Source organism: Xyrauchen texanus, chromosome 10 (assembly GCF_025860055.1).
Source record: "Xyrauchen texanus isolate HMW12.3.18 chromosome 10, RBS_HiC_50CHRs, whole genome shotgun sequence".
Classification (NCBI taxonomy): domain Eukaryota; kingdom Metazoa; phylum Chordata; class Actinopteri; order Cypriniformes; family Catostomidae; genus Xyrauchen; species Xyrauchen texanus.
In genome coordinates, this window is record NC_068285.1 from 43,602,255 (window position 1) to 43,615,992 (window position 13,738).

Sequence of the window (13,738 nt, forward strand, 5' to 3'; positions counted from 1 at the left end):
TCGATGAGCTCAAATTAGAGTCCTACTGAGTTCCGTGAATGCTTTTATTGTCGCAAATTAGGTCATCTGATTGCTCTATGTCCAGCACTGAAAAAGAAAAAACAATCGCAAAAAAAGCAGACTCCCAAAAGTTTTGATTTCGAAAGATCGGAAAATCGATTCAGTATTTGATCCATTTGTTTGTGATGGTTGGTGTTTCTGGTCGAACAAAAAGACAATTTCTGTTAGAATCCTTCGTGATACGGGGGCAACCCAATCGTTTATATTAGACCTTATCTTGCCGTTCACTGAACACTGGTTTTGAGGCACTGATGTTTTGGTTCAGGGTATTGAAATGGGTATTTTGAAGGTTCCTTTGCACAATGTGCTCATCGAATCATTCACATGAAATGAGTTGGTCTCATTCTAGTCAACGATATAGCTGGTGGAAAGGTGTTGCCGCTTCCTGAGGTTATTAGTGACCCGACTCGTGATCCTCAAAACGAGGGCGATGCGAGTGTCGAATTTCCTGCAGTTTTTTCCGCTTGTGCGGTTACAAGAGCACAGTCGCGAAAGTTTGAGGATAGTTTTCTTAACGTAGTTGACCATTCTGATGGCCGACAAGAACCTCCTGATTGTGTTGTACGTAAATTTCCTGAGGTGCTGTCCCTGAAATTGATCCGTCGCTTACTATTGAGAGAACTACTCCTATTCATGAATCAGGATGATTCTCTTTCTCGCTGTCAAAACTGTTGTCAGGAAAGAAGTTTTAGTTAAACATCCTGTTGCCTGTTTTTGGGATGATGGATTATTAATGCGGAAGTGGTCACCAACAGCCACTGATCCTGACTTCAGCTCCGTTTATCAAGTGGTAGTGCCTGCTAAATTTCGTTCTCAAGTTTTGAGTTTGGCTCATGATCATAATCTCTCTGGCCATTTAGGTATTACTAAAATGTACAGCTGTATTTTGCGACATTTTTATTGGCCTGGTTTAAGATCCGATGTGGTGTCATATTGTCATTCTTGTCATGTGTGCATCTCGTTGGTAAGCCAAATCAAGTGATACCACCTGCTCCTCTTCGACCTATTCCTATGATGGGTGAGCCGTTTGAACATCTCATATTAGCTTGTTTAGGCCCTTTGCCTAAGACGAAAACTGGACATCAATGTTTGTTAACTATGATGTTTACAGCTACACGTTTTCCTGAAGCTGTCCCGCTGTGTTCCCTTACTACTAAGGTCGTTCGAGGTCCACTCAAGCCTTTGATAGAGAAGTGGATGACGATGGAGTCCACTGAGTCCACTAATGTGTTTGATTATGTTTATGCATTTAGGGAGCGTTTACACAAAGCTTGTTATTTGGCTCATACTTCATTAACATCTGCTCAAGTGAAAATGAAAGTAAGTTTTGATAAGAAGTCTGTTTGTAGTTTTCTCCCTGGTGAAAATGTTTTGGCATTACTTCCGATTATTGGTTCCTCATTACAAGCACATTTTTCTGGTCCATATATAGTAGAGTCTAAAGTGAGTGAGACTGATTATGTGATCCGTACACCAGATTGAAGAGAAAATCCCTCCTGTGTCACATCAATTTGTTGAAAACATATTTTCTTAGAGATAGAGTTCCAGAGTTTAAAAGCTCTAAAGTCCCTGTTGCTTCGGTTAACCTGCTACCTCTGACTGTCCAGAGGAGGATGGGTTGATATTGTGGAATGTCACGGTGTCTGGAGCTAGTTTACAAAATGCGAATATATTGAAAGAGTTAACTGCATTTTTATCATATCTGTCTGATATTTGCTTGGCAAAAAAACAACTAGAGTGGTCTGAAATATGCCAAACTGCTTTTGATTCCTTGAAGACCCTTATGTAGCACCCCTGTACATTCTGCCCCAGATTTCTCTTTACCCTTCAAGATCGCTGTTGATGCCAGCACTACCGATTTACAGCGAGATGTTGGTGTTCTATTGCAAGAAGATGCTGATGGCATTGACCATCCGATTTGCTACTTCTCAAAGCAGTTTTTGAAAGATCATCTGCATTACAGTCCCATCGAGAAGGAAGCTCTAGCATTGTTGCTGTCCCTTCAGCACTTTGCGGTGTATGTGGGATCCAGTTCGATACCTGTGGTAGTTTATACTGACCACAACTCATTCATTTTCCTGTCAAAAATGTGTAATTCCAATCAAGGAATAATGCGATGGGCATTGATGGTACAGGAATTTAACATTGAAATTAGGTATAAGTAGAGAGAATATTTAGTCTCGTTCAGTTTTTTGGAATCACTTTATGTTGATTCTTCGTGGTGAGGGTGTTATAATCCAGTGTTGTGTTTTTGTTTTGCTTACCTTTTCTAAGGTGTTATTTTTCTCTTGTGTGTGCTGTGCTTTTCCTAGGACTGAATCACCGATTGACTTGATGATTGAAAGATTGGATAGCTCCACCACTCAATGATTACGGCTGGCTGAATAAATGGCATGGTCGGCTTACAATCGGGAGAGCTGCTCCCTGGAAAGGAGGGTGTTGTGACTTTGGGCTGGTCACTTATCTCTCACGCTCCCAGACCAACCGGCAGATCAACAACAGCCACAGCGAACTGTGTTATGTTGTTTTCTTGTGTTCAATCGTTTATGTCATTAGTCTAATGCAGCAACCTGTTGGGGTAACCTGTCCTTTCCTTTCCTTTTAGAGCTCTTTGACTTTGTTTATTGTTAGTGTAGTTAGGTTAACTGATATGTACTGGTTTTTTCCTTTCAATCGATATGTAATGTATTTATTTGTCTTCTTAAGTGGGTTTAGTTTGTTTTGGACATTTGGTTACCCTGAAGCCAAAAGAGAACTATTGCAGCTTTTAATTTTAAAGGGGATCTATTATACAAAATTCACTTTAACATGGTGTTTGTACATAAATGTGAGTCGGCAGTGTGTGTACACAACCACCCTATAATGATAAAATCCATCCAATCCTCTTTCTTATATTTCTTTTAATCAAAAACAATTTAGTCAAAATGAATGGTTTTCATTCTTAATGGGTATTAAATGAATTGTTGTTAAGGATTTATAGAGATTTGACAGATTTTACTTATGTTGTTTTACTGTAAATACCCGTTTTATTTTAAGTGTTCAATAAGTCGTCAACTTGGATTCTGTTCAATCCATATCATTTTTCCTTGAGCATGTCATTATGCATAGCTGCCATGAAGCTTAATGTGCACTTCTTGGAGGAGTCAAGTTTAATGCCTTACCTTATTTTCTTTAGAGCCAAATAAATTAAGTAGAAACAATAATACAAATGTTCATTTGAAACTACTTGCTAAAGGTTTTGCAGTTGTGCTGCCATAAAATCACCATAAGTTGAATTTACTTAAAAGTGTGAAGCAAAAAATGCTATGTATATATTCTTTAGTAAATACAACACATATTTAATATGTTATGTGAGTAAATTACTTATACACTATGTACAAAACTCTCAACATTGTGACAATGGAATACAAAAAATATCATAAAAATGGCATGTAATGCAGCTATGATGAGGTTTAAAAATAGTTCAAACTTTTCATTGCAATCATCTTTACATCAAATAAGGCCAGTAAGTGCAATTGCCTCTGTTTAATTACACAGAATCTGCATTATAGAATATTAATAGGCTTCTCTCAAGGTCACTATTAAAGGCCCAAATACAGTTTTTCCAAGCTTGCTGCTTCATTAAGAAATAAAGACTTATTAAAAGACTTATTAAAATTCTCTCTCTCACACACACACACACCTCCATCATGAAGGGGTCGGTCTTAGCTGAGCGTCCAGTGGCCACACACTGGAATGTGGCGTTCTGCCCTGCGTTCACCTCCACATCACCCAGTCTGGAGAAATGGGGTACTTTATCTGTGGAACAGAGCCAAACAAACACTTATCACACTTATAACACATCACCAGCAACAACAAAGGTGTTTCCATGTTTTTTTGACATGCACTATGCTAATACCATGATGTTTGGACATGGTTCAATAGCAACAACATGTTGCTGTTGTTGTTTACATTTACCATGGTAATGCCATGTTTGTTTGTTTTTTTTATCTATATTATTTTATTTTCATTTTCTTTACATGTAACATTGCAATACCATGGTTTTTGGACATACAGTATACCATTGTAATATAATGTTTATATACCATCATATTTTTTAGATATATGGTATTACCATTCTTTTAAATATATCATGGTAATGCAATGATTTGTTTTGAATATCTGTCACTTGAATTTACTCAGAATGGTGCCAAAAACAAAATAACATCCAGTGAGCAGCAGTTCTGAGGATGGAAATGTCTTGTTGATGAGAGAGATCAACAGAGAATGGCCAGACTGGTTTGAACTGATAAAGTCTACAGTAACTCAGATAACCACTCTGTACAATTATGGTGAGAAGAATATCATCTCAGAATGCTATTCTGAGATACGGGTTGGTGCTGTTTTGACAGCATGAGGGGGACTTACACAATATTAGGCAGGTGGTTTTAATGTTGTGGCTGATCGGAGTGTATATACAGTATTAACCACTGTTCCAACATGGTTCTGTTTTGTTAGGGTAACAGAAAGTCTCAGTTTTCGCAACTGGTCTTTTTTTCTGCTTTTGAAGTTAAAAGTTCCTCAATCGCCTTACACGCCAGTCTGACACTTCTGCACATTCCCTTTGTTCTATAAAGAATATTTATATAGATTTATGCTGTTTCCTCCATTCTCATGCAGTCCATTCATCTCACTTACCGTATCTCCATGTGTCATGTTTTGTCTTCATGCACAGCAAACGCCACATTTATACTTATCTGCCTGTGCTTGTATGCTCAGCATCAAATCATTACACGCTCTCGATATATAGAGCAATGGTGCCACAATTTGACCGCATTTCAACTATTCTCAAAGCTTTCCTCCAAATACAAGCGCTGTCAGCTTTATTTTCCTGTCAGACTGAATCTAAGTGCATGCATCCTGTTCTATTCCTCATCAAATGAAAAACAAAATCACTGCTTTGCTATACACGTACACATTACATTTCTATATGCCTTCTACAATTTCAGGGCACAGTAGGATGCAGAGTGGGCACTTTTGGACCTGAGAACTTTTAAAAAGTAACTTTTTACACTCTCACAACTTTATTTAATGTGTTTAGCGTATTGAATGTGACCTTTATATAACAAAGAGTTTCATTCCCTCCGATGTAAAAGTGCCCGTAGTTATAAACACAGAATAATGAAGAGTTACCTCAGAGTTGAATGCTTCAAACGTTCTCTAACCGCCTTAGAAAGAAAATTCTATAGCTTTTCTTTAAAGATGGACTGTTGAAAAGCACTTTATTCACTTATACACAATACATTGGGTGAGTGGCCTTCTAGCTCACACCTATAATTGCATCAGACTGTAACGTTCTGCTAATGAGCACCACAAAAATGGTTTAACGATGGCTGACTTGCAGCGGGACGTCCATCGTAAAAGACCAATGTGAATGGACACAATGAAATCAAAGTTTGTTCTGCCTGAGAAAGCCGTCACTGTACCGTGTGTTATTGACAGTTTAATAGCTCAGTTATAATATAAAGTGGGATGTAGGTAATTATTTTATTTTTGTAGCTATAATACCTCCTGTGTGCATTGGCCACGGCTGTTTTTGCTGTTAAAGAATATAAAAACAACATTGATGCGAATGACTATCGACTCAACCGGCAAACATTTATGTTTAGTTCTCAGACGAGAGTAAATTGTTTGTGAGCGCTTGTGCCTGATAACACAGAACATCCAGCTGAAATACAGCAAAAAGAGCAGAATACTGCAAACAATGTGTAAACTAGGGAAGGCTCAGTCGACTAGTCATACAACAACCAGTGAGAGCTTTAGCTTAAAGGGTAACTAAACCCTAAACCAACTTTTTTTAGTTAATGATCTGTAAGCATGGGGCTTTATTAGTACTGGTCATTGATTCAAGTAATTTTTTTGACATTTGTGTATAAAGTGTTTTAATTCTACAATATATGGTGTAAAAACGTCTGAGTGCTGCCCTCTTCAGGTTGAACGGTGGCTACTGCAGTTGAATTTTCCTATTGGCTGTTGCGGTACTTCGTGACGTAAGCGGTGACAGCTGACGTAAGCAGGTTCCAGCTCACCACGGCAGATTCATGTACATGTCGTCTTGCGACCGTGTGAGGAATAATAATAATAACATATCCGTCACTACGAGTCTCAGGTGCACCCCCCCCCCCCCGCTCAGCCCCGCACTCGGTTCGTTCCCTCTATCCCCGCCGGGGTCTGCCCACTTTTCCTGCATTTTCAAATATTTCTAGTGGGTGGAGTCAGACTCTGAGCAGGTGTTTAGTTACCCTTTAATGTGTTTTAGTGTGTTAACCAAATTATAGTCAGGACATTACTGGTGTAAAAAACAGCAGCTTAACATTGTCTTTGTGTTGGATTTTGAGTTGCCATAGTATGCAATAGACTGCCATGTCTTATTGTCAATATTAGGTCAACAATAAAAAAAAAAATTTAAAAAAATTCTCTAGAAACTCATCAGTCAATCATTGGTTTGAGGAATGAAGACTATGCAAATGCATGAAATTACCCAAAAACTGAAGATATTATACAAAGGTGTACACTACAGTCTTCAAAGACAAAGGACAACTGTCTCTAACAAGGACAGAAAGAGATGTGGAAGACCAGATGTACAACTAACATCTGAGGTTGCTACTCATCCTGCCATTCACCCATTCACACACCAATGACGGCAGAGCAACTTGGTTCAGCATGTGGAGTCATGTAGGCCGGGAATCGAATCACCAACCCTGTGATTAGTGTACAACCCGCTGTACCACCTGATCCCATATATATATATATATTATATAGCCATGCAGTTCCATTGTTCCTTGAGAAGTATTGCCAGTTTCCCATCCTTTCTGAGCCTTTTTTCATTGCCATTGTTTATTGATTCATGTTATGACCATTGCCTGTTTTTCTGGATTTACTGCTTTTTGGATAACCCTTTGTTTTGTTTGCCTGGTTGGACTGTCTATTTAGTTAATTGGATTTATCTGCCTGCTTTAAGACTACGTCTATCTCTGCCTGCTGTTATGGATTGTTTGCTTGTGTCTCTTTTAATAAACTTCCTGCACATGGATCCTAACACCATCTCCATGGCCAGTATGTTACAATATGGTAATCATTTATTATCGTGAAATGTACTAAAATACCAATATTACTGTACAATGTAAACCCAAATTGTATTAAATAATGTTGTCTGTCAAAATATGATTTATCATTTTAGGCTTCAGGTTTTCACAAAAAGTGAACTTAACCATTTAAGTACTATTAAATCTAACTTGGATTTAAAATATTTATTATATTAAAATTTTTTATATTAATATATACAAATATTAATATTTGTAAAAAATAGTTTCTACTTTCAATTAATTTGGCTCAAATGTGGAAAATATTGAATGGAAATGATGACTTTTAAGTAAATTGTTTTCAGTAACGATATCACTACAGAAGGTTTAAAGGAATATTTCGGGTTATTATTTAAAGGAATATTGTGTTATTTGAGCTGTAAAGTTGTTTAAATTGTTGTTGTTATGGCTGTTTTAGGATTTATGATGCTATGTCGTCAAGGCAACTAAGTTGTTAAACTGGATATCATTTTACACAGAAAAGTTACTAAACAATTTAACACTAAAATCATGTTTACACATATATTGTTTTTGTCTTGCGGCTAAACTTTTGAAATGGTGAGTATTTTAACGTTCAAACATTTTACCCATTCACTTCCATTGTAAGTGCCTCACTGTAACCCAGATTTTTTTTCTTTTTTTTAAAAGGAGGGATGAATCGAAATCAATATCATGCCACAAATGCTGTTGACTGAGATTAACTTGAATTGAACCCGGAACATTCCTTAAAGTCCCCGCTGTAGCATCCATCAAAGCTGTCAGCAATACATTTCAAGACAATCACAGTCGAAATCGTTTTATTTATTAATTGTCTATATATGTACATATACAAATGGACATTGTTGGCTGTTTTATTATGTCTCTCTGTTTCTCCAGCTTCTCACACAATGCTTTGTAGTTTTAGGATGACATATCAAGTAGTTTAGCATTTAAAAATGTGTCTTTAGACCCCTGCATTTTACACTGTTTGGGAACGCAAGAACCTATCCGATGTGAACACTGTTAAAAAAACATGTCTGATCGATGTCTGGTGAACATGACTCTAAACAAGTCTAATTATGAAGCGATTCCATAAAACTACTGAGTAGCTGGTGTAGTGTTGAGAGGTAGGCCAGCTTCATTTCTGGGTCAGTTCAACGTAGATCAAGTGTATTCAAGTGAACTGCATTCTTTTGAATGTGTGTATTATTGAATAAATTAACACATGTATGTCAAATAAATGATTCCATATGCATATCTAGAGTTTCATGTGTTATTTATGCTGTTTGATAGGCACATGTAAACACAGGTTTAGACAAGGTAAGAGCAAGCCAGTCCACTGTACAGTTCATTCTGCGCCAAGCAACGTGTTATTTGGTTGAGTCATTCGTTTAACCGAGCAAAGGAAACAAATTTGACAGATTTTGTTCAGTGGGAATGCATTTGTCTGGAATAAACACACCCACCACATGAAACAAACACAAAAATGTCAAGCGTGCACAAAGGTGATGCATGAAGGCCTAAGGTCAGACAGTCGATGTGATAATAATCATTCAATTTGGCCCATTTTATCATCTGACTGAACTGTTATTTGTAGACAATGAAAGTAAAGTTGAACACATAACATTGTAATATTAGGTTTATAATATATCATGTGTTTATTTATTTATTGTGCATGCCAAAGCTGGATTATAAAATGATCTATTTGCTTTTAACCTTCCTGAGACCAGATTTCAATTGCGCAGATACTGTGTTAGCGAATCCCCAGTTTTGCTATCTGTCTGTAAGAGCGCGTGGGGAAGATTCTCAAAGAGGACCCGGGTTCTAAGGTGAGCCAGACTGTTTTAAAACTGACTGTGACTCTCAATGGGATCATTTTCTCAAAAACACCCTCCATTATCATTCATTACCATTATCGTAGATGATACTTCAAGAGTCGAAAGAGCCATCCGGAGGGCCAAAAAGAACGATCTGTACTAGAACTCCCTGAACTTCCTGAAGCTATTGCCTACTAATGTAGCAACCTTAAAAGACATCAATTTAACCACAGAAGTGACTGATTTCAATGTTCTACATAGGCAGCAACTGTGCAGGAAACTCGACTAACAATTGACATTAGCATGTAAGCTAATATGTGATACTCTAATAATGATTAAAAAAAATACATATGTACTGGGTATAATACAGTAGCAATGTTTTGTTTTTTTCATTGATTAAACTATTTACGGATTGCCAAGCCAAATATGGTGACCCCTTACGGGAGCAGCCGAAAGAAGAAGAAACTTATGACCTATTTATGGATTACTTTTCAGTATTTAAACTAGTATACTTATATTTGGATGATTTTAGATTTTTTTAATTTCACTGAGCTCACTGCAATGCATTTTGAGATTCTGAATAAGCTTTTTTTAAATATCTCACAATTTGAGCATTTTATGACATGGGATGGTTAGTTTACATTGTCGAATGCTACATTTAGTGGCATTAATGAAAACAAAAATAATGCAATTTATTTTTAAATAATACTTTTTATTTTAAAAACTATGGTGGAAATCTTTGGAAAATAATGATTAGATTACAGATTTACGGAAAATGACATTAGTTATTGAATGCAAACTTTGTTGAAAATGGTATGAACTTGCTGATTTACTGAAATGAACGGAGCACAGAGATATATGGCATAAAGCAGATTATCCTGACACAATTCACACAAAAATGATTTATTATTTTCAGTATTTTGAGATTCATTTAAGATTATATGCAGATACAGTCTGTTCAATGCTGCAGAATGCAAAAAATATTCTGTATTTTGTCTTGTGTTGCATGAAGTAGGACTTTAAAGGAATATTCCAGGTTCAACACAAGTTAAGCTCAATCGACAACATTTGTGGCATAATATTGATTACCACAAAAATTTATTTCAATTCGTTCCTCATCAAAGAGCACAAATCTGAGGCACTTATAATGGAAGTGAATGGGGCAAATCCGTAAACATTAAAATAGTCACTGTTTCAAAAGTATAGCCACAAGACATAAAGGATATGTGTGTAAACATGATTTTAGTGTGATACAATCACTTACAAATGCTTTCTGTTTAAAGTTATAGCCAATTTACAACTTCGCTGCCATGACGACGCAATGTTGAAAACCCTAAAATGACTGTAAAATCGGCTATTTACTTAACAGAGGAATTAATGTAAGTGCTTTTATAAAATTATAGACTGCACATTTCTGCATTTAAACTCTCCAAAAATGGCCCCCATTCACTCCCATTATTAGTGCATCAATGTAACCCAGATCATTTTCTTTTTTTTAAAGAAAAGGAGAGATTATTTTTATGGAAATTATTACACAAATGTTGTCGATTGATCTTCACTTTTATTGAACCTGGAATATTCCTTTAGCGACTCCAAGGAGGCTAATTGACAGATTTTGTAAGGTATAATAAGGCACCTACTGTAAATGGGAGTAATAGTAATCAGTATCAGTGAGTGATTTGTCAATGTAAAGGACTAGTTCACCCACAATTTAAAAATGGATCAGCATTCACTCACCCTCATGTCGTTACAAACCTGTATGGCTTTCTTTCTTACATGGAACATAAAAGTCTCAGCCACCATTCACTTTCATTGAATGGAAAAAACTAAAGATGCAAAGAATGTAAATGGTGACAGAATGTCATAAGGGTGAGTATATGATGTTAAATTAAAACAGTAACTGAATAGTTTACTGTAATGAACAAATACAGTAACTGGCTAAGGGTCATGTGTATACTTGTGTTGATGTTGAATACTACTGAAACAGCTAGTTATAAGTGGTAAGCAAGCAAAATAATCTCATGGCAGGAAATCTGAACAGTTTGCAGTTTATTTGAGGTTTGCAGAGACTGTCAGCAGTTTTGGACATTTTCATTCTCTGCCTTCATCAGCAATGTGCAAATGACCAAACAAAGCATCATATTCCTGTCCGCTGTTCCTGTATTATCTGCCCCAGCAATGCCTGTGTTACAGCAATATATAAGATACCAGCGAAGAAGCCAAAATATTGCCATTGTAGATATGGCTGGACATTTTTTAAATATGAATGTAACAAAAATCTGCTGATAGAGCATGTACTGTCTGTTAACAGTAAATTAGTATTTTTCCCTATTAAAGGAACAGTACCCCAAAATGTACTCACTCTTATACTGTCTTAAACTAATTTATGTCTATGGCATATTGATGGGTATATGATGTGTGTTTTTCAATATAATGCAGTCAATGGAGTCCAAACCACAGAAAGGTAATCCATACACCTCCAGTGGTTTAATCCATTTCTTCTGAAACAATCGTTTTTGGGTGAGAAAACACCCAAATGTAAGTCCTTATTGGCTATAAATCTTGACATCTTCACAATTAGACATATCTCACCATGGACCGATGCAGAACAATGAACCCTTGAAATATATGTAAAAACAATGGCTGTCAATATATGTTAATTTAGTGTGGTTCATTCTAAATAATAATAAAAACAACAACAACATACAATAAACATGCTAAAAATAAAGGTGACAATTTGCACTAGGAGTAAATATCATCTGCCACACAGTGCGACTCCAATAGTCTGGTGGAAATGGAAATGAAACACAAAATGTGCCCCCCAGTGAATGTACTTTTCTTTTGCAGATGACCCGGGTTCAACTCTGTCTTGTACTCCACTCTTCCCCATTCTTTTTCTTGTTTCCACTCCTAATATTTCCTTTAATACTACTTATAATAATGAACAAACATGAATATAAAGGCTGATTTCCTCACAGTGGTTTGGTTAGAGTCAAGGTCAGAGAGTTGACAATGAACCAGGGTTTCACTATAGTTATATTGTAGTACCATGTATTTTGAAGGAAGCCATAGATCTAATGCAATTAATTATGGTGTTACTACAGTAATATGGTGTTAATATACTGTAGTAACCATGTTTAATTGTGTGCTAATTTTACTACAAAATACCATATTGATGCTGTGGTTACTGTAGTAAAAGCATGGTTCATTTTGTAAGGTTACGGCTAGGTTTAGGGGTGTCTGTGAGACTCTAAATAAACACAATAAACACACTGTAGTGATGCCTGAATACTGTATGCTAGTATTTATCTAGGGTTGCAAATCTAACAATATTTTCACTTAAATGAAATAAACTGTAACTAAACATGTGTGCAGTTGATTGTGCCCCCTGACCTGTAGGTCAATTCTATAATACACCACACACACACACAATTGAATGGACCATAACGCAAGGATCTTGAGATATGTTTTCTAAAGTGATTTTTTTTTAAAAGACACAGCGTCTTAAAAGTATGATGTGATTGCCAATTTTGCCCATCTGCATATGTACATAAACCCATCATTTTAAAATATATAAAAGAATTAGTGCTGCCAGTTGATAGAAATGCACCAACATTAAAATTTCCTTTCATTTCATTAAAAAGAGGGAGGTTGAATAATTGAAAGAACATAGGTTGCCTATTCAAAGCAATGGACATTAAAACTCTTAAAGCAGACTGTGGCTATCCGCAATTGTGAAGCCACATACACAATTTGCATCAAGGCGTTAAGTGCCGCTTTGAACTCAATGCGAAAAGCGCTTGCAGACAATGTCTCTTTCTGCGTTTTCATGAACTTTAAGACTCGATGTGCTTCTGTGGCAATTAAATTGTGCCTTACAGAGGCTGCAAAGTACTTGATTCCTATCACAAGTCCCATCTGGGCTTGTTTTATGCAACAAATAGCGTTTATGCCAGTTGCATAGCCAAGGGTGGGCGAATTAGACACAGGTCCATCCAGGATCTTGCAGATTATTCTTTGACATCAAATATATATTTATACAATAGTTTAAAAATGCATGCATTCTGATTTCTGAAAGTGTGAAAGAATGTTTTGAATGTGGCACCTTTCTGTTATTTTGGTTTAAAAAAATTTTTTATTGAGGCTCACACAGAAGTCCATAAGACCATGACTACATTTTGAAAGTCTGCACACTGTTGTAAAGCTTATCTTATATGTCTTACAGCATTTCAGTCAAAAACCTTCTACAGGCATTCTGTTCATTTCATTGAAGATTTTTCCAGTTGCAAAAGTATATATCACTGTTACAGTCTTAGATTTACTTGAGAAGTTTCATCAATGATGCTGGCGATGCGATCAACATAACCAGAGAATGTTCATTGTGGTGGATATTCTCCCGCCAGCGTGAACTGAATTTTTTTTACACTAAAGCTTTGTCAACCATTTTCATTGACCTCTTGGACTGTTTCATTTGCAAAAGAACCTCTGATGTCAGCAAAAGCATGCGATCACTGTAATGTTCATGCGATGTTCCTCTATTACTTTTTAGAACGAGCATGCAAGTTTTTACGATGTGAATGCACTGCACTATATATATATATAAAGCAATATCACATGAGTAAGAGTGCGATATGGCCGTCAATCTGAGCAATCACGTAGTACTGATGAATGAAAACACTGACTGATGCTGACTCACTTCACATGAACTGGCTCATATTACACAAAACAATTTACTTTTGCCACTACATGCTGGCTAAAAAT

General features: G+C 36.4%; 1 protein-coding gene across 3 annotated transcripts in view; it reads right to left on the minus strand.

Moving 5' to 3' along the window:
- LOC127650135 (receptor-type tyrosine-protein phosphatase U-like) overlaps positions 1–13,738 on the minus strand; it is a 298,945-nt gene that overhangs the window by 116,749 nt on the left and 168,458 nt on the right. For all 3 annotated transcript variants that reach the window (XM_052135337.1, XM_052135338.1, XM_052135336.1), the window contains exon 5: positions 3,743–3,858. In XM_052135337.1, coding sequence (XP_051991297.1) covers positions 3,743–3,858 — 116 coding nt within the window. The remainder of the gene's footprint in view (positions 1–3,742; positions 3,859–13,738) is intronic.